This window comes from Marmota monax, unplaced genomic scaffold, assembly GCF_021218885.2.
Source record: "Marmota monax isolate L192 unplaced genomic scaffold, Marmota_monax_Labrador192_F-V1.1 WCK01_AAM20220418_F8-fsc00076, whole genome shotgun sequence".
NCBI classification, from domain to species: domain Eukaryota; kingdom Metazoa; phylum Chordata; class Mammalia; order Rodentia; family Sciuridae; genus Marmota; species Marmota monax.
The window spans coordinates 6,400,436-6,427,500 of NW_026692843.1; the positions used below are offsets into that span (position 1 = coordinate 6,400,436).

At 48.8% G+C, this 27,065-nt stretch overlaps 1 protein-coding gene across 12 annotated transcripts in view; it reads right to left on the reverse strand.

The window, feature by feature from the left end:
* Positions 1–20,766: 20,766 nt before the first annotated feature.
* The window catches only part of Ebf3 (EBF transcription factor 3), a 116,760-nt gene continuing 110,461 nt past the window's right edge, over positions 20,767–27,065 (reverse strand). For 2 of the 12 annotated variants that reach the window (XM_046448866.2, XM_058580750.1), the window contains exons 14-17: positions 26,116–26,304; positions 25,557–25,646; positions 24,542–24,654; positions 20,767–23,476 (exon numbers count right to left, since the gene is read on the reverse strand). In XM_046448866.2, coding sequence (XP_046304822.1) covers positions 23,459–23,476; positions 24,542–24,654; positions 25,557–25,646; positions 26,116–26,304 — 410 coding nt within the window. In that variant the 3' untranslated portion in view covers positions 20,767–23,458. Of the gene's footprint in view, positions 23,477–24,541; positions 24,762–25,556; positions 25,755–26,115; positions 26,305–27,065 lie in introns of those variants that run through there. The other 10 variants (XM_046448863.2, XM_058580747.1, XM_046448867.2 and 7 more) reach the window with 7 other exon arrangements.

Sequence of the window (27,065 nt, forward strand, 5' to 3'; positions counted from 1 at the left end):
CGCACATGGCACTTGATTCTGGTAGGGGACCGTGGCTTTAGCAATGCTCGTTTTATTTCAGTGACTTGCCTATAAGTTTGGAGTTGTTTCCAAGGAAGAGGGTTTTGGTTTCTTGGGGCCTGGGCATCAGTGATGCTGCTCTCGTAGCCACCAGGTGAGCCCATTCCAGGGTTGACCCTGGGTGTCCCCAGGCCAGGGGAAGGGAAGCCCCCTCAGAGGCCCCTGGTCACCAGGCTCCAGGCAAGCTGGTGTGCGCCCCCAGCAGGCACAGCGCAGGGCCGTTAGCACATGTGGATCCGCAGGATGCTCGGACTCCTTCCCCGGAAGTCGAGTCTCTCTGCAGGCATGTGTAGACTCTCGCCTCTTAGCTTCGGTTTTACTGGAAGGCAGCAGCAGCTACTGAGCAGAGTGGGGCAAAGTGTCTTCCTTAAGTGTTGGGAATGGGGGGCACTGAACACCTGCCGCCCGCCCCATTTGCTGGAAGCCTTTGGATGCCCTCAACACTTGGATTGATGCTCCTCCTTGGGCCCGTCTTCAGTTTGGTTTCAGGCACTTACCAATAAGTGCATGAAGTGCTCTGGGGCTGAGGAGAGGCACTAAAGAAATCAATACGTGTTCATCATCAGCACAGCAGTCCGCGCGCCCGACCCCGCTCGGCCCACCCGGGCGCGCACTCTCCCCGGCTGCTCTGTGGCTTCTGTGTTGCCTCGTGAACGCTGGCCAGCTCTGTCTCAATAATGATCAATACCACTTTATCAATGTATCACTATTACCAGGAGCGTTTTAGTGTCTGACGCTCCCGTCTCAGGAGAGCTCCATGCAGACCTTGAGACCCGTGTTCCTGGCATATTCACTCCCTTCCCTCCTTCCTGGGGTCCCCCAGGAGACCCCAAGAACCAGCCCTACCTTCTGGGAGTTTGCAGTCTGACAGGGCAGGGGGAGGACAGAGACCGCCCCAGGGACTTCAGACTGGCTTATTTACGCTCGTCTTGTTGGATGTTGTTGGCTTCTTTTGAGGCCTGAAGGTGGACGCTGCCCCAGGAGCTTCTCTGAGTCCTTCCCGTGTGGATCGGGCACTCTCTACTTCATTGGGCAGCACTTACATCTGCCAAGCTCCCATGTGGGCGTTGCTCACCCCACAAGATCTCAGAGCTGATCCCTGGAGGGGGCAGAGTAGACGGCAACCTGCCTGCCGTAGAGGGGACGGATCGGAGGCCTCAGCCTCACTCCCCTGACCCGGCTGTGCCCTTGGCCACCTGGTCTGCCTTCTACAGTGCTGGGCTGGGGAACCCCAAGGGCCAGCAGCCTGTAAGCACAGGCCCTCGTTGGCAGCCCTGCTGGCAGAGAGAGGTGTCTCTCCCCCTCTGCTCAGGGCTGCAACATGGAAGAGCACCAGGGGGGAGGGAGAGCAGGGCTGTTTTGTCCTCACTTGGTTCTTCAACCGTGGGAGCTGGATGGGTGTGGGAGCTTCAGCAAGTGACCCCCAGGCTAGCAGGATTTAGGTGAGGGGCTGGAGGCTGGAGGCAGGAACTGGGCTACTGTCCTTTCTCCAGAGCTGCTCCTGTGTTCGGCACTAGGAAGCCACAGGCCACCCTGACCCTCGTCCCCTGCCGCGGTCTCCATCTGTCCCAGTGGCTCTTCACAGCTCTGACCTCTGCCACCTCGTTGCACACTGTTCAAATCACCCTGTAAAGAGAATAAGAAGATACCACCCACTGCGTGCAGGTTTCAGACAGAGAAACTGAGTCCCAGAGGTTGGTGTGGCTTGCCCACAATACCTGATCCCCCTCCTTCCCCATCCAGGCCCTCAATCCATTTCTAGACAAGAACTTTCGCTCCTGTGGGTGGTGGGTGTTCATCTTCAAGCACCTGGGACAGGGCTGATACGTGTGCCGGCAGCTGGGGGGCCTCTCCTCTGTCTCCTGGGTGACCATGCCGTGTCTCCTGCCATCCTGTTCTCTCTGCTCAGCCAAGTGGTGCTGCCTCTCACTCTGGTCCACTGCCCTGGTCCGGGGGCCTCCTCTCCGCCTGACCCTGCTGCCCCTCCTCCCTGGTCTGCCATCTGTAGCCCTATCCCCCGAAACCCCGGCCACTTGGGTATCCACACACACTTACAGGGTGCATGCTTCTGTGTAAACCCACTACTGGCTTCAGACCAAAACCTGTGCTCAGCCCAGGGAGCGGCCCTGCTCATCCCATACTCTCTGTCTCTGTTGTCCCCCCATGACACGGAGACTGTCACTCCAGTGCGCTACCCCTCAGGGAGGTAGGAAAGGAGCATGCTTCCTGCTTCCTTGTGGATGCATCTCAAGATGGACAGTGTCCGGCAGGTCACCTGCAGGGTGGCAGAGCCTGTGATTCCCATAAGCTCTAGGGGCCAGCAGGGCTTGATGCAGACAAAGGAAACATCCCCCGACCGTGATGTGGGCTTTTTGAGAAACGAGCCCTGCCCCATAAATAATTGTCCAGACCCAGTGACAGCAGATGTGCTCCACAGCCAGCGCTCACGGCTCGCTTGACCTGCGACCTCTGACTCCGTGTGAGTGAGCACCGGGCCACGGTCTGCAGCTTCGCCAGGGCCTGGTTATGGGATGCTATTGACAAGGCCTTTATAAATATTTAATCTTCACATTAAAAATATGGGACAGAAGAACCATTAGTAGCTGACAATAAAAAGGCTTTCTCTGCTGATTGTGGGGGCAAAAGAATAGAAGGGCAGATTTGGATCAGGCTAAATGACAGCGAGGTAAGTTGGGAAAATGTAAATGAGTGCTGTTTACAAGGCGGTTACAGCTCAGACCTGTGGTCGTGGATCTAAAACGGGGCTGTCGATTCCACTGGGTCTGTGCGAAGTACAGATTGTTCATACAAAACAAAATGGATGGTTTATTTACGTCCAGTGCCATTAAGAATGGAGGAGAAAAGTTCAGCCCAGATAAGAAGCTTAAATCTTGATTTTCCCTTCCCCCTCTCAAAAAGAATGGATTCCTTGCATTGTAAATTATCCAGCCCTTGTCCTTGGGTTGGCAGCTATTTCAGGCTGGTATGGACATTGCATAATCTTAAATATTGATTCTTGTTAGACCCCCCCCCCAAAAAAAAAAACCCTGCAGTTGGAGAGCACGGAGCTCCCCTGGACCACACATCCAGGAAACGCCACGGCCGTAGCTCAAGGCTGACGCCTCTGGCATGCCGACGGTGAGATCTATTCTGATTAGAAAAGTTCCCAGAGAATCAGCAGTGGCGAGGACCCCTCTCTACCACCACAGGGGCCAGACGGGCCTCTCTTGGCACTGATGCCCAAGTGAATTGTGAGCCTTCTGGGTAGAGGGGCCCAAATGATCAGACCCCATCAGCCTCTGTCTCACCCCAGCTCAAGCTCCCTGACTCTGGACAGGGAGTGCCCTGCCCATGGAGCCCTGTGGATGCTGGGCCATGGGTGCATGCCCTTGCTGATGGCCACAGGCCTCCCACATGTGCAGGTCTCCTCCAAAGATAGTGCGTGAGGCGGGAAGTGCTGGCACAGTCTATCCATATGCCAAAGAAATAATGCCCTTTAGAAAGAAAATGATTTTTCATAAAGCAAAGCTGTGTGGCGTGGTGTCTGCAGCTGTACCACTGAGTCCCCCAGGCACTGAGATAATTAAGGCCTGGGTTTTAGGAGAAGGAAGACAATGGTCTTTGTGTAAACCCATTAAGGTTAAAGCAAGCCGCTTCTCGTCCGTCCTCACGTGCAGACCACTTAGCGCCAGTGGGGGGAATGGCAAGTGTCACGGGGAGAAGGTTTCCGTCTTGCGGCTGCCATCCGAGGAGTGTAATGCCACTTCCACAGCTAAATACAGAAGGAAACGGAACCAACCGTAAAGCGTTTCTTTGGTTTGGCAACTTGTACAATTTCATGAAATGCAATTAATTTCTTTTAGTCCTCTGTGGCTACAGGTTTCATTATCTATTACCTAACCAGTGGGCTTTGGTTACCTGCCAGTAGCACGGATGTGGACAGATTCCCCTGGCTTGGGGCTTCCGCGTCCTTCCTCTGAAACTTGTTCTGGTTACTCCAGCTGCCTTTCAAACCACAAGGAAAACCAATACTGAAGCAGTATGGGTTGGGATGGGCAGCGGCTCCTGATGTGGAGAGGACTGGGCACCCATGACTTCCTGGGGTGCTCTGCAGTTCTGGAAGCCATCCACAGAGGGGCCGTCTGAGCACATCATGGACATGCATGTCCACAGATGACCGAGCACTTGGTGGATTTCCTGGGTTGATTGAGGTCAGTTCTGCTCAAAGAAAGCTCCAAACTAGGGCCTTGGCATGTGTTAAGTTGTACAATTACTGCCCCCTCCCTCTGTGAGCACCCACGCCTATGCTACCTCATGCCACCTCCCACCCTTCCTGCTGGGCGCCAGGGTGGTGACAGGCCCATTCCACAGTGCACATCAGAGCCTCATGCAGACCCTGGCAGTCCAATATGATGCCCGGCCCACCCAGGGGCTTTTCTGAGGTTTGTTCACCTACACAGAGGTGAGGCTGTTTCCAGGAGATGCCCCACAGCGCATGGCGCACCTGGATACCTTGTTTTCAGCTGAGCCGTCTCTGCTCTTTCAGGAAGGCCCAGCTTGCCATGGTCTCAGTGTCTCATTCCCCCCAAATTCGTATGTTTCAACCCTGAGGCTGAAGGTGGTGGTTTTATGAGATCATTGGGCCATAAGGGTGGGGCCCCATGATGGGATTAGTGCCCTAATAAGAGGCACTACTAAGAGGCCCTAATAAGTACTGTGCCCCTTCCACTTTGTGAAGGTGTCAGAAGGTGCCGTGAGAGCCAGGGAGAGTGGCCTCATCAGATGGCAAATCAACCAGCCCTCAGTGGTGCACTTTCAGCCTCCAGAACAGCGAGAGGAAGACTTCTGTTGTTGACGAGCTACTCGGCACATGGGATTCTGTCACAGCAAGTAAGGCAGCCTCCTCTGGCAGAGAGTCCTGTGGGGTGGCATGGGTACACTCTGGATGTCACAGTGATAGTTTGTATGTCTCTTCACAAGGTGGTTTCTCCACCCGTCCAGGATGTGAACTTCAGCCACCACCGGGAGGCTGTTCAGAGGCTGCCTCTCCTGGCTACTCTCTTATTTCTCTTGTTCTTTTTTAGTGCTGGGCATTGAACCCAGGGGCACTTTACGACTGAGCTACAAGCCCTGCCCTTTCTGTTTTTTATTTTAAGATGGGGTCTCAATAAGCTGCCCAGGGTGGCCTTAAACTTGGGATCTTCCTGTCTCAGCTTCCAGAATGGCTGGGATGACAGGCAAGACCATGGCACCCACCTGATCCCTTATTTCTTTGCTTTGGGAAGTGCACTCAGCCACTCCGAGTTCTGGGAACCCCCTCTTGCACCTGGGCGCCCTCCTCCAGGCTGAGGGCCGAGGCAGGAGCTGAACGGGTGCCTGGGTCTCGTTGACTCTTCCGCCTGCTGCCTCCATTTTCACAGTTCAGTTCAGCAGCCTGTAACGCTCGGACTGTCCCTTGGTGTTTATAAAGAGGAAAACCCTGATCAGCAGCTCCCCGTGCCGAGAGCCGCCGTCTCTGAGGTCTGTCTGCCATTTCTGGCCTGGTCTCTGCGGCGGCCTCCTTGCCTTTCTCCAGCGGTCCTGGTGGAGCCTGGCCATCACTGGGCATTTACAGCACCTGGGTTTCACAAGTTGCTCTATGACTTCCTCGTTAGAAACTTATTTTTGTCAAGGAGACGCTTTAGCTGCCCATAAAACCTGCCTTTGGAATAGAAATTCCTCTGAAACCCATTCAGATGCTTCACTTAATTTCGTTGCTTCTCTGTCTCTTAGTTTCCCTGTAAGGATCAGCCCTCGGCAGGAGGTGGTCTAAAGCCACCTGATGCCCCCAGAGAGGCAGCCCACGTCCCCCAGTGTCCCGTGAGCAGAGTGCTGTGCAGTAGCACCATCCCCTGGCTTCTCCGCTGTGGCCCTCTCAGTTGGCTTATTGTCCCCACCTTAGAGAGGGCTCTGGGCTGTGATTTCCCAAGGTCTCTGCTCTGCAGAGGGGGCCTGGGCTCTGACCCAGGTCTGGTGACCCTGGGCCCTCTGCAGGCACCAAGCACCTGCCCCTCCTCAGAAGCAAGTCAGTCACTTGGAGGGTCCATGAGAGAGGAGCTACCGAACGGGGAAGGCTGGATTTCTGATTTTACTTCCATGCCACCCCTTTGACTCAGGGGACCATCTCCCACAATTTGATGTATGTTTGGCCCTGCAGCGTCCCCTCAGCACTCATATTGTGCCTGTTGCCCATCTACTGTGTCACTGTGTCGTGGCCAGAAGAGATGGGACGAGGCCATGTCACAGTCACCAGCAGGGCCTGCTGCAAGGGTGGTTTGATGTTCCGAGGTTTCTTCGGCTACTGTTCCCACTGTAGACTGTTAGGGCCCCAAAAGACCAAGCAGATGTTGCTCAGAGACCACCAGGTGTGATCACACAGACGGGGAAGGCTCACTGTCTGAACTTGGCTCTGCCCCTCTGGCCAAGCTCAGAGCCCCAACATACTGTTGGTGGCAGCGCTGAAGGCTTCCAGGCTGAACCTCCTCAAACAGCCTGGGGGCAGCTTCCAGCAGCACCTTGCCTGGGAGAGTGGTGCTGATGTTGGCTTTGTCCCCTTACAAGAGGCACTGCCTTGATGTTCACAGTAGATTCTGGTGTCCAGTGGTGGCATGCCTGTAATTTAAGGGTCTCAGGAGGCTGAGGCAGGAGGATCACAAGTTCAATCCCAGCCTCCACAAGTTAGTGAGAACCTGTCTTAAAAATATAAAAAGGGCTGGGGATGTAGCTCAGTGGTAGAGAGCGCCTGGGTTCAGTCCCCAGTACCACCCACTCCCCCACACCAAGTAGATTCTGGTGCCTGAGGACTCCTGGGTCCCCACTAGACAGCTGCAGACCCCACACCTGTCAGGGTACAGCAACTTTTCTGCAAATCAGCACCGGATAGGGCCAATGGGGCCACCTCTCTGAGGTGGGGGGCAGGAGCAAGCACTGACCATCTTGTGAGTGTGGCTGGGCAGCTCCAGATGCTCCACTAGCTGAGCCCAGGCTCCGTGCTGGGCCTGAACCTGCTGTGGATATGGGACTTCCTGGGGCTTCAGGACAGAGAACATCATTGCTCACTCCATTCACCAGGGAGCGGTGAGGAAGGGCCTGGGCCCCCACAGGAGGCCAGTGTTTGTGCTTTAGCCAGGTGGCCACCACCAAGCTGCAGGCAGGGAGATCCAGGGCCCAAGGGAAGCAGCTGTGGCTCCATGAAGTGCACAACTGTCCCCACCTGTGATGACAGAAGTGCCCCCTGCTCTAACACAGGGGTCATGAGCCCACTCTAGCTGTGCTGTGCACCTTCCGGCTGGGCACTGCTGGCCTCACCTGTGCATGAAGGTACAGCCCTTTTCTTGTTGATCCATCGTCTTCTTCCACTGTGAGCCATTTTGCTTTTTCTTTGTGGTATCCTTTGATCAGCAGAATTTCTAAATTTTTATGAAATCCAATTTACCATTGTTTTTATTGGTAGTGTTTTTGTGTCCTACTTAAGAAACCGTTGCATATTCCCAATGCTGTGAATATATTTTCCTGGGGTTTTCTTCTGGTATAGTTTTAGCTTTTTTGTTTTGGGAACCAGGGATTGAACCCAGGGTCACTTAACCACTGAGTCACATCCCCAGTCCTTTCTTACATTTTATTTAGAGACAGGGTCTCGCCGAGTTGCTTAGGGCCTCAATAAGTTGCTGCGCCTGACTTTGAACTCACAATCCTCCTGCCTCAGCCTCCAGAGCCACTGGGACTATGGGTATGTGCCACCACACCCAGTTAGTTTTAGTGTTCATGGTTAGTTTCCACAGCTCCTCATCTCCAAATATTTTTTCTGAGTGGCATAATGTAAGAGTCGGGGTTTTTCCCCACATAGTTTCCTTTTGCCATTGGATTGTGTTGGTGCCTTGTCAAAAATCAAGTGACTGTATATGTGTAAGTCTTTTGCTGGACTCTTCGTGCTTCCACTGACCTGTGTCTGTCCTTCCGGCAGCACCACTTGGTCCTACAAGCTGCAGCTTTGTAGCAGATGCAGGACTTCTTAGATTTTCCCTTTCCCCTGGTGTCTGTTTTGTGAGTTGAGTTTCACCAAGAACCTGCTCCTGTTGCTGAGCTCTAGCACGTGTGCTTTCCCGGCACCTTTCCAGCAGCCCCCTGGTGCTGAAGGTGCACCCATGCTTCCTCTCCCTGCTCCTGTTACTCTTACTAATCTTTTCCAAGAGCCAGCTTTGCACTGTGTGGTCCCTGTGGACTTTCTGCGTGACTGTCTCCATGGTGGCCTTGGGCCCCTTTCCTGTTTCCCTGGTCCCACGTCCACAAGTGGTTGGCAGAGCCAGTTGACCTCTGGAGACCCTCATTGATCAGCTGGTCCCTGGCTCTGAGGTTGTGTGTTCTTCCTGCCCCAGTGATGTGATTATAGGTCCCCAATAATTAGGACGTACAGGATGATTGTCCTGCATCAACCTCAGAAAGAGATGCCAGCATTTCTAAGAACGAGCCCATCTTCTTCTGTGTTTCCTGGAAGAACCAAGGCTCCAGTGGGCAGTGACTGGCAGGGTATGGTGCCTGCACAGCCCAGGTGACAGGGCATCTCCCTGCTCTCCAGACGGTGCAGTGTCTCTGCAGGTTCAGAACAGGTGCATACACCTGTGCACTCCCTCTGCCTGGAAAATTCATCCCCCAACTTTGTTTCTCCAAAATGAACCAGTAGGTGATTTCTAGGAAATTCCCTCCCCTTCCTCGGAGCCCCTCGGTCCTGCTGCCATCTCAGGCCAGGAATGCTCTCTGAGTCTGTTTTCAAGGCACTGGGGACTTCTTATCTCAGCTGCCCTTGAGCCCTGGAGTAAGGAGCAGAAACTTGCCATGTTCCTGAGTAGGAAAACTCAATACTGTAAAGAAGCCCCTGTCCCCAGGTTGCAAGCTCTGTACAGTATCAAACTGATTCTAAAATTACAAAGAATAAATGCAGAAAAAGAGCCAAAAAAATTTTTTAAAGACTCTGAGAAAGGTTTGCCCTTCTAGGAATAAAAAGATATTTTAAAAAACTACAGGAATTAACAATGGATGGTATCTGGAAAGGAACACCCAAAAAGGTCAGTAGAAGGGAATTAAGAAAGAAAAAAGGAATTTAGAAACAAATAATGTGATATTTTAAATCAGTGGAAAAGATGAGCTGGCTATTCAATCCATGGTCTGGGGATAATTTTCTCCCTGTCTGAAAAAAAATAAAATTAAATTTCTCCTCATACCAAACATAAAATTAAACCCTGGAGAGATTAAAGAACTAAAGGTTAAAACTATGAATACTATCAAAGTGCTACAATAAAATATAAGATAATTTTGTTTTTAAATCTCAAGATGGAGATGGTCATCCTACACACACGCACAGACACACACACATACACACACACACATACACACCAAACTTGCAGATTGCCAGGGGTGGGGGAGGACAGGCAGAAAAGCCCAGCTCCTTGGCTCACAGAAGGCTCTTGAAACACGTGTATAAAGAGGTAGCAGCCATCAGCTAAAGATAGTACCTGCAAATCTCCCCAAATGGGCAACGAGACCAACAGGCAGTTCACAGAGGGAAAACAAGTGGGTCATAAATTTGTGGAAATATGCTAACCTTACTAGAAGTTAGAAAAGGCAATGGCACCATTGTCACCAATAGAGCTGGCCACAACGTCTCACTGGACATAGCTTCATTAGGTCACAGGTCCGACAGGCACAGCAATGTCTGCTTCGCTCAGGCCTGTGTCCCCACACCTAGAACAGTGGCTGGCACCAAATAGGCACCCCATTAATATATTTTTGGTTTAAATTGTGATAGACTACACATAACATAAAACTGACCATGTGACTGTTTTTAGGATGTATGGTTTGGTAGCATTTAGCGCAGCCACATGGCTGTACAGCCATCGCCTCCCTCATCCACAGGACCCTTCATCCTGCCAACCAAAGCTCTGGACCCACGTAACACTAACTCCCATCCTCCTCTTCCACTTGGGAATACCCATTCTACTTTCTGTCTCTGCAAATTTGACTATGCTAGGTGCTTCATTAACGTGGACTCCTAGAGTATTCATCCTTTTGTGACAGTAAATAATTTTAAACAAAGGAATGTTCATATTGAGTATGGGTGAAAGGTGGTAAACAGATCTTTGCTTGCGTGTTAGTAAGGGTGTTTGGCAGCCATCTAGATCTGAAGCACACATTTAAAAAGTGAGTGAGTCAACAATCCACCCTGGGGGCTTTTGCCTACAGAAATGCTGATGTATGCCCAGAGACACCACTGCAAGAGTGTTTTTAATCACAGTTCTTAATGTAATCTTCCTATGGAAGTGGACAGTAGGTACCATGAAGCACAAGAATACTACGTGCTCCACTCTGTGGAATCTTGGTGAGCAATCCCGCATCACGCCAGGGCCTTTCACCAGGACCCTTCCACCTCCTCCTGCTGCCCCAACCAGGGCAACTGCAATTCTGACTTTTCATACAGTGATGAAGTTTGCTAGGCTTTGACCTGACATAAATGGAAATCACATGGCGTGTCCTCTCATGTCTGGCTTCTTGGATCCATGCTGTGTTGGTGAGACTCCTCTGTAGGGATGCGTGTAGTCATGGTAACTCGAGTCCCCTGGAAGGGCATGGCCATTTTACTCACACCTTTTACCACTGGTGGATGTTTCGAGGTGGGTGCTTTTAAACACACTGTCACAGTCACCTTTGAGCACGTATTTTTGTAAGAGCCCTCGTTCCTGTTGGGCACATACGGAGCAGTGGACTGCTGAGTCCTGGTGTTCAACTCAGCAGAATTGGCCACAGGTGCTCAGAGTGGTTGTAGCAAGGTGGTCCACCAACAGTGACCCACATCTGCTCTCCCCATCCTCCCCTTCTTGTGGAGGGGTAGTGGCATCACTGTCCTTTAGTTTTGACTTTGCTGGTTGTTAATGAAGTGGCCACTTGACATCTAGCTTTCTGTTTATTGCCTGTTCACATCTGTCATCCATTTGTCAGGATCTTTACATCCTGATGGGTTCTTCATCAGATACCCTTGCAAACATTTTCTCTCTCTCACTAGCCTGTATTTTCATTCTCTCAGAGGTATCATTTTAAAGAAGAGTATTTCTTAATTCTGGTGGAGTACAATTTATCAATGTATTTTATGGTTCAAGTTTTTTGGTTCTATTTGTGTGTCTTTGCCTGTTGCAAGATCATATAGACGTACTCCTGTGTTTTCTTCTAAATACTTTATTGCCTTATATTTTGCATTTGGCTGCAGATCTTTCTAGACTTGGTTATCATGTGTGGTGTGAGGTAGGGGTCGAGATTTCCTTGGTTATTGTGTGTGGAGTGAGGTAGGGGTCGAGATTTACTGTTTAATTGCCAGCCAGCTCAACATCACTCGTTGACCCAGTCTCATATTGTCATGTGCATGGGTTCATTCCTGGACTCTGTCCAATCCTACTGGACTGTCAGTCTATCTACATTATCTTTAATTATGATAGCTTTAAAATAAGTCTTGATTCTGGTGGGCTAAATGTTCCAGTTATATTTATCTTCAAAATTATGTTACTATTCTTAGCCACATCCATGTATGCTATAAATTTTAGAATAGCTCATCAGTTTCCACCAAGGAAAATCTACGGACATTTTTATTAAGGTTGTGTTTAATCTATAGATCAATTTGGGGTTGATTTAGATCTTTATGATATTGCATTTTGGAATCAATGGACATGGTATATCCCTCCAATTATTTAGGTTTTAAAACTTTTAATTCTGTTTTTATGGCTTTCAGGGTACTAGTTTTTAATAACTTCATTTCTATTGAGTGATGTTTTGTTGCACCACTATAAATGGTGGGGTTTTTTTAATGGCCTCTTTTTTAAACTTTTGTTTTCTACTTATTTGTTTTAAATAGCAAAAAATATTGGATTTTTCAATACAGGCCTGGTTCAGTATTTTCATCTATACAATGGATTATTCTACAGTCACTAGGAAAAATGAGACAGGTCTATAGATATTAACAGGGAAAGGTTATTGGGGGAAGTGTGATGAGAATAATCTTAAAGTTACGAGCCATCTTGTGGTTTTAGCACTGTACATGAATGTCTACTTCTTCATAAAGTCCTTCCAACAAGGTCTGGAAAGACTGACAGCCGGTTGGTAACAATGGATCTATCTGGGAAGGGAAGGGCTTAGGCAGAGCTGGGATGAGGAGGATTAACCTTTCCCTCCCACTATACGCTCATTGCTTTTATTTTTACAGTAAGCCTGGATTACAAGAAAGCAAGTGAAACATGGATTCTTATCTGTTTAATGCCTACCTTTCTCCTGACTCAAGACCCAGCCCCCAGTGGTACCTCCAGAATCAACCTGGAGCTGACATTCTGGGACGTACTGGCCTCCATAGAGATTGCCAAGACAGGAGCCGTTTTCATTTACTTCTCCTAATTTGAAGAGTGCATATTATAAACCAATGCAGAAACTGATGTCAAGAGAAAACCATGTGATATCATAAACAAGCTGGGGTTTTTTGTGCCAAGGATTGGAACCCAGGGCCTCATACCTGCCAAACATGTTCTACCACTGAGCAGAACCCCCTGGCCCCAAAACTGGGCCCCCAAACTGGGCTCCCAAAGGGCCAAGACAGGGTGGTGTTGAGCCACGTGTGCTGGGCACAGAAGCAGTCCTCAGTCCAGAGTCCTTTGTCTGGGGAAAGCTGGAGTGCCTTTCTCAGCACAGTGTTTTCAAATGCATAAAGTAAAACACATCAGATCCAAAGAAAATCAATTCTATTGAATAGTCATCAAAGCCCTAGAAATAAAATGTACAATATTATATACATGTTTCTTTATTATTAATGCATTAAATTACAAAATCCAGGAGGAGGTTTGCTAATGACCAGAATAAGGAAGTCATGGTAGCTATCAACAGTCTGCTAAAACTGTGGTTTGTTTGCCTATATTCACTAAGGAAGAAAATGTTAAAATTTTCAGCAGTTAGTAAAAATAAAGATGTAATTTTGCTTCTCATTCCAGTGCATGGAGCCTAGACGAAGCCCTTGCCTTGGCTGAAGACAAGGGACACACTTTCTTGCAGAAGCGAGGCGATGGGGTGCAACAGTCCCTAAGCACACACGCTCCTCTCCTCCCAGGGATCATGTTCTCACAGGGAGACGGTAGCAAAGTTAACTAATACAGCCTATATTCCACTAAACGGAGTATGTGCTGGGGAGCTCTGCCTTGCTAGTACCACTGAAGCAACGGAGGGTGGAATGGACGGGCAGAGTCGGCCTCATGAGTCCTGTGGCCCCTGGAAGGGCTTCGGGGTACAGCAGAGGTAGTGGTCTTGCATTTTAGAAGACCCCCTGGCTCCTGTGCCAACAGAGAGCCACTGGATAGGAAGCCATTGCCATCCACTGGAAGTGCTGAGGGACTTAGAGCAGGGTACAGAGGGCAAGCCCACTGAGATACCTGATGTCCAGCTTAATGAGACAATGAATTTTAAGGAAATTTAAGGAAAAAAAGGACTAATATGTTTTAAATGGTAGGACTGGGTATTATGGAGTGTTTGGAAAGTAACAAAACAGTTTGTTAAAGCATCTTGAAGAATTTTTTTCCTTTAAGAAAAATTCAACTTTGGAAGTATCCTTGGAGAAGTGACCCTGTATATCTGCACATCAGAGAGGACCAAGGATGACCTTGAAAGGCCAGAGCTGGGCCCAGTGGAGCATCCAGGAGCCTGGAGGGAGCCTGGATCTGGACCTACCTGACACAGGTAGGTGTTAGAGACATGGCCTTCAGTTCAGTGGCCTGGAGATACATGCTAGTAGGGACCAAGACCACCTTCTCCTGTGAAGGGTGGTGGATGCCAGGCAGCCCTTCCCAGGGAGCAGAGTGAGGGAGGCCCTTGCCACTCAGGGCACCTCTAGATCCCACGTGTCAGCCGGGGAGAGTCTCTGCATGTACTCCAGAAGACTTGGTTCTCCTGAATGCCAAACCTTAAGAGTCATTCTTTATGAAAAAACATGTTCATGTTTTTGTGCTTTGATAAAACCACAAGGATTTTTATTTTTACAAGACCTTTATTGAGATAATTCACAAACTATACAACTCACCCATTTCATGCTACGATTCAAATGTGCTATTCAATGGTTTCTAATGTGTTCACTTGGTATGTCACACGATTTTAGAATAGTTCCATCAACTTACCAAGAATCCCAGCCTGAGCAACCACACATCCATTTTCCATCTACGCAGATTTGTCCATTCTGGACATTTCATATACATGGAACTAGTGTTGTTTCGTGAGTTTGGTCATTGGCTTCTTTCACTTAGAAGAATGTCTTTAAGGTTCATGCATGTCTCCCTTCTTTATGGCCGCATGACATTGTACGAATATACTACAATGTAGAAATTCATTCACAGGGGATGTTTGCGTTGTTTTCACCCCTTGGCTGCTGTGAATGATACCTCTGTGCAAGTTTTCCTGGGAACATGTGCTTTGACCTCTCCTGAGTCTGCTGGAACTAGGAATGCTGGGTCCCAAGGCAGCTCTGTGCCGGATGATGTGAGGGTTTGACGGGGTGCTTCTGAGGCCGCTGCACCACCTCACCTCCAGTCCCACCAGCATGTGGAGCTCCAGTCTCCCAACCTCCCCGCAGGACCCTGCCTGCCTTCCTGATCATGTGCTCCCCCGGGGTGTGCAGCCTGCCTCTTTGATTTTCATTTCCCTGATGGCTAATGATTTCAAGCATCTCTCCATGTGATTATTGGGAACTCATGTCTTCCTTGAAGAAAGGTCTATTCAGAGCATCTGCCCATTTTTAACCTGAGCTCTCTTTTCACTCTTGATATGTAACAGTTCCTCAATTCACAGACAGATCCCTTATCGGATATATGATTTGCAGATACTTTTCCATTCTGTGAGTTTTCCTTTCACTTTATTGATAGTGTCTTTTGAAGCATAGGGGTTTTTTATTTTGATAAAGTACAGTTTCTTCTGATTTTTGTTTTTTGACTTATGCTTTTGGTGTCCCACCTAAGATTTGTGTCATATCTGTCGTGTCAAATACAGTTTGTAAATTTGTGTCTTATCCATTGTCAAATCTTAGGTCCTGAAGAGACTCCTGTGTTTTCTTCTAGGAGTTTTATAGTTCTAGCTCTTACACATAGGAGTCAATTTTTGAATATGCTATGAAGAAAAGAGCAATCCTGAATTCATTTTATTTTGCTTGTGGTCATTCAGTTGTACAGCACCATTTGTTGGACAGTCTGCTCTTTTCCCATTGAATGATCTTGGCACTCGTGTCAAAAATCGGTTGATCATAGAGACATATGTTTATTTCTGAACTCCTGATTCTATTCCATTGATCTAGGAGTCTGTCTCATGCCAGTACCATACCATCTTGATTACTATGGCTTTGAATTCATTTTTGAAATAAGAAAGTGGGAATTCTCTAATTTTCTTCTTTTCCAAGACTGTTTTGGTTATTCTGCGTCTGGTGTAGTGCCATGTGAATTTTAGGATCAATTTGTCAATTTCTACAAAAAGTCAGCTGTGATTCTGAAAGGGATCACACTGAACCCACAGATCAGTTTGAGGAGTATTGCCATCTTAGCAGCATTGTCTCCAATCCATGAACATGGGATGTTTTTCCATTTATTTAGATCTTCTTTAATTTCTTGCAACAATAGGACCATAGGGCTTTTTGGAAGTGTCTTGGGTGCTTCACAACACTTCTCTCTGAAGTTCATGCACTCTTGTAGTGCCCTGTGAGAACCTCTGCAGAGTGCAGTGTCTGCATCCTGTCCAAGGTACCAACACAGCAAGAGTGGACCAACTCCAGGAGTCAGCTGGAGGAGATAGGTTGGGTTATTCTTCCCTTGAAAGGCCTCAATCCTCCCACAATCCTGTCCATGGAGAAGAGTTCTCCTCCCTTGTGACATGGTTAGCAGTGTACTCTGAAACATACACCCTCCAGCCTATTTTGCAGAAAACTTGGAAAATATGGATATAATATGTTAATTTTTACCCCTCATAATACCAGCTTAATTTTGCTATAATTCTGACAAGTGTTTATATGTATACATGAATACACCTGTGTGTTATTCTTGCCTTCTCTCTAGAATTGGACCAATTGGAATTATGTCATATACACAATATCGTATGCTTACTTGTGTCATTGGTGTTCACCATTTCATTAAATACACTTCACAGTCAAGATATTAGTGGCTTAATACAATGTAATACTGCATTATGTGGTTCTATCATAATTAGCAAGGCCTATTTTTAGCCATCTGGATACTTTCCAAATTTTTAATAAAGATTACTGCTATGGATGATTGTGTCCGTAAGGTCTTGTCTGATCTCTGATGACTTCCTCAGGGTTGGTTTCTAGAAGCAGGGTCCATGAGTGGAGAGGTCATGAACAATTTGAGGTTGCTGAACACGGTGTTGGACTGCTGTCCAGCAGGGTGTTGCCATTTACTGACCTACTGAGGACTGTGTGAGAATGCCCATTCTTCTGCCAACAGCACCGAGCATGGCTTTTAAGAGAGATCTTTTCTAATTTAATAGGTGAAATTTTTTTCAACTTATTATTTCAATCTGGTGTGTATTTTTAAGTGAGATTGATTATCATTTCCTAAGCTTATTGATCACTCTATTGTTCCCTTGTGAATTAACTGGATCTGTCCTTTCTTCTTTAGGGTGTTCATCAAGCCTTATTGATTTGCAAATGCTCGTGGTGCATTAGGGAAAGACCCTTTGATGTGACGGTTGCCTTTTTTTCTCTCAACTTGAGGTTCCATCCCAGCACCACCTGTGTTCTGCCAGCCTCTAATAGTGGCCTGGGGCAGTAAAGAACTTGGTTCTTACAGGTGGAAACCTGCATTTGAATTCATCCTTAGCTAATGGGTTATGCCCACAATGGCCAAGTGTCCCTGTTGCTCACTGCCTGTCATCAGCACAGTGTCAATAGGGAGAGCCATCTGCTGAGACAGTCTAGTGGGAGATGCTGGTGGTCCCTTCTGACCCTTCATTTCTTCTTCTGTCAACACCTCTGATTTGTTGTAATGCATTCTAACTCTGCCACTAAAACCATGGCTCCTCTTATCCCCTCCTTAACCCTTTTCCACTCCCACCATCATCTTGCCAGCATTAAACAGCAGCCAACTTGTGCTGAGCCTTGTCACCAGGCTGACCCTTATTGCCCAACCCCTCTGAAGTTGCCTCTGACCCTCGACAACACCGTCCTCCCACAGCTGTTCCATGTGACAGCTTGGTGTCCTACACATGCTGCATGGACCAAGGCACCTGCATGCACAGGCATGTTGGTCCGTCTAGACCCATGTGCAGGCATGGGTCAACCCAAGGAGGAGGTGGACCAGCCTGCAGGCCCCTGGGAGTTTTGAAGACCCAGGGAGATGAGCCTCATCCCAAAGATTTTAGGTGTGTGGATGTATGGCATTTTCTGTGTCCTGAAATGAGGCCCTTGTGAGACCCCCCAACCTCTGCTAGATCAGCTAGTTTCCACTTAGAGCCTGTCCAGGTGGTTGGGCAGATTCACGCCCTCTGATCCCTGCAGTGGGTTGGTTGGGATCTTCCTGGGAAGCATAGTCTCTCTTCCCTCCCCTTGTTGGTAATTCCTGAGGTATATGGAGCCTAAGTTGGGGGGGGGGAGTAGAAGGTTTGGAGATTGGAGACTTTATTTGGCATCTGTTCCTGGTTCTTCCAGCCTGTAACCTGGGCTGGCCACCAACCTTGCTGAACTTGAGTCTCGCCACCTAGGCATGGAGCACCGTCCCAACATGGTGCTCTAGGAGGATGGAGCAAATGTTCTGCAAACCACCAGGCACTGTAGAGGGGAGTATTTGCTGTGGAAAAATGTGTGATATTCTGCTATCTTTAGGGATTGTATTTTAAAAGGTGGTCTCTGAGGAATTTTGAATCAGAAATTATGTTCACTTCCTCTGGAAAGCAGCCTTATCTTTCCCTGGCCCCAATCTTCCCAGTGGGGACAAAATGCCCTTCCAGACTCACACAAGTCCCAGATCCTCAGTGGGACCTTTGCTTCCCTTGTCAGACCACCAGCCAGAAGTGGCTGCCCTGACACAGGGGCGAGAACTGAGGAGGGCATGGCCACGTGTGGCCCCTGAGAGCTCAGATCTGCACAGGGATTGCAGGAAGCTGGTGAGGCTGGTGGCCAATGGCTGCAAGGAGAGGCACGACAGAGCCTGGGGCAGGGCAGGCTTTGCCCAGGAGGACGTCTGTTTGGATGGACGTAGACTGGCTGTCCTGGGAGGAGTCGGCCAGATTCTCCTGCCCAGTCCTGCCCAGCTCACAGGCTCTTGGTGCATGGAACTGGGTGCCCTGGGAAGTTCTCTGTCCTATTCTGCAGTCAGCCATGGTGTGGGGAAGGGCAGATGCTGGTGTGGTGGAGACCAACCCAGGAGCGCATGTCCCTAGGGGCCGGCAAGGATCTGAGTGCACACAATCCTGGGAACTGCTATGTTCTGACAAGGGCACCACCCCAGGCTGTTAAGCTGTGGCTGGATTCAGAGCTGATCGGCCCCTGTTCTTGTCATGGGTTCAGTTTGTGGGTACTGTTGGGACGGGCTCAGCCAGAACCTCAGAGCTCCCATTTGAATCCAGGCTGGGGTGGGGTGGGCGGGACTGGGTCCATCCTTGCTCCCAGCCCCAGAATGGCCACTTAACTCCCTGTGAAACCTGCGGCTCTACACTGGGACATGACAAATGACCAAAAAATCAATTTGTCATCTGATTGGAGGTTTTTGATTTCCTCTGATGAGTTTAAATTTCATTAAAAGCAACCTTATTCCAACATAAAAGGAATCCTTGAAGGGTAGAACAGGGGATTGTCTCACTGAGTATAAAGCGTCCCAACTCTTTTGTGTGATTTATTCGTGGCATTAATTGTGAGGGCCAACCCGTGGTGTCTGTTGGCAGCTGTGCTGTTATCAGGGCCTGGGATCGGCCCAGCGAGCTCAAAGCACAAGGACTCACATTCAAAAATCGCTCTTTGGCATATTGACACTTTAGTTATCAACAACCCTTTTTATCTGCTGGGAGGGAGCTCGCAACTCATGGGGCCAGAATGAGCTACAAATCACCATGGTGGCCGCCTCTCTGCATTCTCTTAATTGTATGTATTCTCTGGAAAAAATGATCATCATGGCCTCTTGTCTTGATGAGAAATTGACATTTTCTGAGGCCTTCTTTGGGCGCCCCAAGCAGGGAGATAAGGCCTGGAGTTGTTTTAGAGGAGGGCAGCTTCTCTCCTTTCAGCTCTTTATTGCTCTCGTTGACCCACTTGATGAGTATAGATTTCACGAGGTCTTTTTCAGCATTTGAACTATAAAAGGTTCAGAATGACACCACCCCTTATAGACAAAAGATAACCTTGCCCTTTGAATATATTGATTCTTTATTAACTAGGCTGTTTAATGCAATGAAATGAGGCATTAGATTGAAGCCCATTTCAAGTGCTTTGAATAATCTTTAAAAGCTTGAAAGACCTTAAAAGGTGGCCTGACAATAATCGGCATACATTTTGAGAGAAAGCAATTCTGATTTGAAACGCAAACATAAAATAACTTCTCTCTCCCCCTAGGTTACATGGGCCAGTTCCAAGGAGTGGACACTCCTGGTACCAGCTCAGTGGGAAGGAGCCCCATGGCTGGCAGCAACTTCTCCAACCCTGGAGGCTTGATAAGGAGCCTGGCTCCAGGGGAGGGCCGAGGGCAGTGGGCCGGCTGTGAGTTTATATCCCACCAGCCTCTTACTGTCTCTTTAAGGCTGGGACAGGACTGTAAAGGGACCTGATTGTCATTGACAGGAGAAAAAGGTATTCACAAGTTTCTTTATGTTTTGAGTAATTGTTTCCTGTTTTGCTCAGCAGAACAAGTAATTAAGATGACATTTGTGAGTACTAATTTAGATCACACTTGTGTGTATGTGTTATAAAGCTGCAAGCCAAAACATGCAAAGCAGCCTTTCATTGAGGAGAAAATGGAAAATCCTGAGTGAGGGGGCCGGGAGAGGAAACTTGCAGAAGCTGTGTAAATTAGAACCTGCACGGATGGCTGACCTCATTAGAGTGGTGCATTTGGCTACACCTAAGCACAGCCAGCAGCGTTGGTGCAGAACACAGGGTAGGGCGTGTCACTGCGCTGATGCAAAGGGTGATGACCTCCGGGTGCTCCAGCCTCGCCCTGCCCGCCCACCTGGAGCCGCTCCATGTGCTCTCTCTAGCCTGGGTTTTACCCAAGTGGGTACAGCAATGGAGACAGAAGGGACACAGCTGGAAAATCCAACAGGGTTGCTCTGTACACACCAAGGCCCCTGTTCAGGAACAGAGGGCTGGTTGGCCTGCTGCAGGACCATCAGCATCCTCAGAGACCACAGGCTGCTCAGCAGCCGGGCCACCCAGTGTGCTGCGACCCTGCATCCGCACACAAACACAGTCAGACCTATACATGCTAGGGCAGCGTGCACACAGATGGCGTCTCGGGGGCCACACTGGGAAGTGTTTGCTGAACGTGTCTAGGCAGGTGGGGGCACTGAGGATGGATAACTCCATGGCAGGTTCTTGGAAGGATCATCTTGACCTCGGCCAAGACTCGATTCGGGGACCCAGGATGTACAAATGAAACCTCCAAGGGAACGCGCACGCGTGTCAGTCATTTTAATAATCAAAACAGATAAAATCACCAAAGGTGAAATTCACAGACAAGAAATACTTTAATTAAATATTGTGTAAAATGAACATTTTATACAGTTAAATATCTGAAAAAATGTACAGATAAAACAATCTTATTGTAGGGTCTTCGACAGCAAAATCTACCATTTAGTGAAGCGCTCAATTTCGAGACAGTGAAGCAATGAGGGCGTCGACTAACCGATCTAAAACAAAACCAAGTGCAGTGAGGACCCTCTCGGACGTCCTTCACGTGTGCACGTGAGCTCTCTCTAGATTAAACCTTTACTTACACAAAATAACACGGAGGCAATTTAGTTCCAAAGTGACTTCTCAGGCTTTCCCACGTAGCTAAGCCTTGTCGGTCATCACATGCCAGAGTGTGACCTGCCGACTGCTGGGGATGGTCTGTTTATTTTACTGAGTCCCTTGAACGAACATTTTCTAAGTTGTGCATTGTTGTTTGTTTGTTTGTTTGTCAAAAAAGTTTTAAAAAGTCCCTCCTTTAGTTTTAAATTTGATTTCTGTGGCAGTTTGCAAAATGCTTGCCGTGCTGTGTCTGCGAAGCATTTAGTGCAAAGGCAAAAACAGAACAGAACAGAACAAAGAGCAAAAGTCCTGACCCTTTTGGTCTCACTGTGGGTTTGGCACTAACGGGCACAGTGTCTGAGGAGGTCATTCCAGTTTAAAAAGCACAGACAGTGCTGTTGAATCCAGCCACAAAAATATCGTTTTAAAAAATTAAAAACCAGCAGTGATTTGGGTTGCCCCTGACCTCTGAACCCAAGGTGGGCTTGGAAGGGTGCGGAAAGCAGCAGAGACAGACCCAGGAAGGAACGACCTACAGACAGGAGGTTTGTGCTTTTATTGTGTGTGTGTGTGTGTGTGTGTGCATTTTACATCGTAAATCTCCAAATCAAATACCGATTAATAATTGTGGTGTAAGCCTGTGATAAAATAGCACAGAAGTTTTTCAAAGAAGTCCACTTTTAAGGCATCAGAGAAGTTAATGTGGCAAACATTTTAATTAAAACATCAGAAGTAAATTTTATTTTAAACTTTAGGCCTCTGAATTTTTCCAGTAAACACAGTTCAGCTATGTGGCGAAGTCATGGGTGGCAGCTAAAATGACTTTGTACATTCTACAAAAAATAAAATAAGGACACAGCCCCAAATGGCGTCGCCTCTCCGCGGCCGCTCCACATGCACGGGATCTACTAGGATTTGTCGCGGCCGGTGGCACCGATTTGCTTTGACTATACAACGAACTTTTTTTTTTTCAAAAGTATTTGCTCAGATAACTTAAAAATAATATAAAAATAAACAATGAATTTGACTTTTCCTCAAAATAATAAAAAAAAGAGATGGAAAGTCTAAACAATAACAAACATTTGAAGTACAAATGAAATGTGAGGACACTGGTTCATCTAACGAAACAGGTCAGAGAGACAGTTCTTGGCTTATCCCTTCCCGGCGTCACCACACCAGGCGTGATCAAAAACCAAAACACACAAGGAAAAGAAAAAAGTGGGAAAGCAATGTACAAAATGTCAAAGATAAATACAATATTTATAATTGATATGTTACAAAATAAAGTCCCTTAGCAACTGCAAGTGTTCATGGTAAAGTACGTGTTAGATGGAGACCGTTTTATCCCTTATAAGACACATAAGGAATAAAACTCATTTTTCTAAATATTTAAGTGGATCTGAAAAAAATTCAAGACAAGTGTATAAATATTTAGCTACAACTTTGGCAAAATCACAAAAGTCTACAATTTTATAACCACATACAAAACACAGGGAAGAAGGACCTAGAAGTCAAAAGGACAATTTCTGGTACAAGAAACATAGACCTCACAGTAGCCTAAGAATGCAATAGTATACAGTGCTAGCAAAAGTTGAAAAAATGTTGCAGACCGCACTTGCTTAACAGGAAGCTCTAGCAGTGGGAGAATATTGGAACCAACAGACAGTAGCATCTTTTCTCTGTCAGTGTGCTTGTTGAAGGCAAGAGAATTCAATATCAAAGTTACAATTTCTAACTACAATAAGTTACAAAGTTTCGTTTCATTAAGATGAAGGTAAGCAATGATCAACCCTCCCTCCCTCCCGGCCACCCCAGATTCTCCTAACCATGTAGTCATCCTCTGTTCCAGTTTGATGGCTCATACCTCCTTGGCCCCCTTTTTTCACCACAAAAAAATATTTCACATTATAGAGATACACAACCATTGTGAATCTAAGTATGAGTGCAGAAAAATGTCTGGAGGCATTTTTCCTCAGTGTGTCATGGTCATCGAAATGGTGCATTCATGAAGTTTCTCCACACAGATAGCACTACACAGCCAAGACGGAGTCAGAAACTTTATACAAAATAGGCGCTGCTTTGCTTTCCTCCTTCTTCAGGACTGAAGTGTGGAAACATGAGAGAGTTCAGTCAGCCAGATGGAACTGTTCATGAAGGAGCAGGTGGGTTGCATGTCGATTCTTCATAGTTTAAATAAAATCTTTGAACAATGTCTTTTGTAGCGTTTCAACTGCTGCTGATTTTTTGAAGATAGTTTCCTCAGCATGTCTTAACATACTACACGTGTCCCCTGAAGTCCGTCCTGGGATGCTGGGTGCTGCGCAAGGTAAACTAGAGTCCCTCACATGGGCGGGACTACCAGCCCAGACATAGCTGCAACAGAGAAGGGACAAACAGTTACCGCCGGCCGCCACCCGCACTCCCTCTGCGGGGCCTGGGCGCGCCCCTCTGCCTTGGTCAACAAGAAGGGAGGCTCTGCACGTCCTCCACTAACCAGCCTGGGGTGTGGCTGAGGGCGCTGGGAGACCTACTTCAACTTCACGGGGCAGGGGTGCGTGGGCGGCAGGGCCCCCACAGGCAGCCCCCCACAGACCTCCTTTGCAAATAATTTCTGACACTCTGTGTGCAACCAAAAGCCTGCCAATGTGCACACATCTCGGCATTTTGTACAAAGCAAGTGGAGGCCCGGTCTCCCCTCTGTCCAGAGATGGGAACCGGCCAGGTCACTCCTGTGACACCGGCCAAGGCCTTGCTTTTCCTCCTTAAGTGGAAACCAGACTCGCCTCAGTTCCCCTCTGCCTTTGGGCCTGGCTCTGACCGCCTGCTAACTGTTCTGCAGCGTAATGGTGAGTCAGGGGCTCTCAGGTCAAAGCTGCTCAGGGCCACCCGCTCCGAGTCTCAAGGCCAAGGGCCATGAAGAGACGTGAGGCACAGCACGGCTTCAGGGAGCTCTATGCTCTTCTCAGAGTCAAAGAGAAACTTGGCACTGAAATACCAAGTGCAGTCGAAGCTTCCCAGCGAACTCCTGGTATGAATGTAATTTAAACTCTTTTAACTCCAGTGTTGTTTAATTTTTGTCAAAATGATCGTTCTCATTAATTTATGTATAACATATTAACACATTTGTTCATGTAGTGATGTGAGCTTCAATTTCTCAGTTCATTAATTCCAACAATATTAATTTATCTCCGACTCACCGTTACAACTTTATGGTTTGGAAGGCCTGTGTACGTACACACTGCTCCAGGGGCACCATCTTTCGGTCGGCCTAGACGCCGTGTCCGCAGACAGGCCCTGGCTCCTCACCACCTGCCTGCCAAGCAATGCTGCTTTGGTGCCCGCTGATGGCACAGAGGCCAGTCGGCGGCGCCTAGGGGCCTGGGCGTCCCTTCAGACACTGACAGAGGTTGTGAGACAATGATTTCAAATCACGGATACCTTTCCAGTTCCTTTTTTGAGCATTAGTTCATCAAAGTGAAATATGCCACCGACTTCACAAAAGGGCCAGTTTGTCTTCTCCACGGCTACGTCCTCAGCACCCAGCAGAGAGCCTGGCACATAGTAGGCGCTCAGTAAATACTGGTTGAATGGATTCATTTTTTTAAAGGAGTAACTGGATTTGATTTTCACCGGGAGGAGCATATACCAAAGGTGGTGTCTGAAAGAGGCCAGATGACGGCCACTTAATTCAAGTGCCTGTGGGCCTCAGTACATCACAGAGCCACACGCAAGCTCACAAGACCGAGGGGCACCCCGGCAGCTCTGTCTGCTGCACACTCAGGGGCCACACGCCCGCCCTGCACTGGGCAGGTGCTGGGTGCCCACTCCGCGCGGCCCTGGCAAGCGATGCCTCCCAAGCCCTGGGGCAGCCCTTCTCCTTCTGAATTGAAAGAGAACACTCAGGAAACTCCATCTCTGTCCGCGGAAGGCCGTCAGCCCAGCGTTGACGCACATGGCGCCCTGGGCCTGGAAAAAGCACACCCTTCGCCAAGGGACGACAAAGCCGTGTGGACTGGTCGTCTGTCAGGCAAGATTGAGGAGGAAGGCTCGGCCTCAGGACAAGAAGAGTGGGCAGAGTTTGAGATGGCTCCACAGGCAGCAGCAAGCCCAGGAGATACAGGCGGGGGTATGCCCTGGACCAAGAAGGGGCAGGACTGGCTGAAGGCCCAGTACACAATGGGACTGAAAATGACCATGGCTGTGTGTTTCCCCTCTTCCCTCACACGTCAGGGAACGGGTGCTCTACCAGGAGGACACTAGGTCATCTTGGAAGGATGAGGTGGACCAAAACCACAAGACAGAATCTGGTACTTGTTGGGGCTCAGTGAATGGGTGTCCTGCACATGGGTCTGGGGGCGGACATGGACCGATGGAGCACATGCAATGCCGCAGGCCATGCGAGGAGTCTGAAAACGTGCCCCCGGAGGGCCCGCGCTCCCCCCACCGCCCTCACCTTGCAGTCCGTTCCCGTTGGCGCTGGTGCAGGAGGGAGGCGGCGAGGCTTGGGGCCGGACCACAGGCGCGAAGGCGCTCTTCTGTTTCACTGCGGAGATGACATTGGCAGGTGAGAATGAGAAAATGCCGTGTGTGCTGCTACAGTTTGAAGGGAGGGTGACCGAAGAGGCTGCCATGGTGGGGCTGGACGGCACTACTGCAACAAAGCAAACACGGTCAGCACGCGCGGGCTCGCCCTGAACAGGGAGGGGCCACGAAACAGGACACGACATGCTTCTGGCTGGGCCACTCTCTGGATAACAGGCAAACACTGAGTGCTGGACTCTCTCTTCCAATCGAGCAGCCCCGTTTCATTCCGATTTTGTTTTGGTTGCCAAAGCAATGGCGTTGGGGCCCCTTTAGGTCAATTTGTGGTCGTCATTGGGACGCCCAGCCTCTGGGGCCACCCTTCCTTTTATCCAGTAGCTCACATCACAGAACATCCAAGCAATGCACACACTCGACCTCGTAGTGAATATGAATGTGCGTGATGACGTGTGACAAAAACAGACACTTACTGCCGTAGGGAGAGTTAGCGGAGGAGCCATTAAGAAATCCAGGCGAGCCAGGGACCCCTAGATTGGCCATGGCGCCACTTCCATATCCATTCATGCTAGTGCTGACTGTGTTGTAATTGGACTGCTGGGGAGTACTGCTGGGGACGTATCCTCGCGGGGACACGCTGCTTGTATTGCGACTGTAGCCGACTGTTGAAATCCCCCCCCCGGCCAAAAATAACATTATTATCAGTGACAGACACTTGGGGGGGGTTTCCCCGAGAACCTATATCATATATTAAACATTTTTCATTGACCCTATGCTTGCCTCTCGCTCTGTGCTTCCAGCCAGCTCAGACAACCTTATCACACCAACCCTACTGCGGCCGTCTCCTCGGCGAGCCCCTCTGTCTCTGTCGGCTTCGACAGCTGGCCACGGTGCACTTCGATCTAACCGTCAGTTGCTTTCACGGTTCTCTTTAGAAGCAATTATCAACAGCTTGGATTCCTGGCCTGTCCCCCCACACTCTCTGAACTTCCAGCCTCTGCAGACCTTCAAATGCCAGGGCTGACAGGGGGAGCTTGTTTGTGGCCGTAACTTCCCTGCAGAGGCTGCTTTAGGGGTCTTCATTCTTACAACTGCTATTTCTGTGAGTGGGGGTGGGGCGGGACACGGTAGCTTCTCTCCTGCCACAGGAGCGTGGATGAGCAGGATCAGACCCAGCGGCACAGTGGAGGTCGTCCTGAGATTACTGCCTGCACCATTTTTAAAGAGGAAATGGACCGAAATGGACTCAAAAGAACCATCTCAAAGACATGCAGCAGTGACCTCGGTGGGCCCAGGTCACTGTCCTCTGGGATAAGACGCAGGGTGGGGAAGTGGGGTTTCTCTCCACTGAGGCATTCCAAACAAGGAATCCAAATCCCACCCCTGCAGCATATCCAAGAAGTTCCTGCTGGCTTCCTGCTCT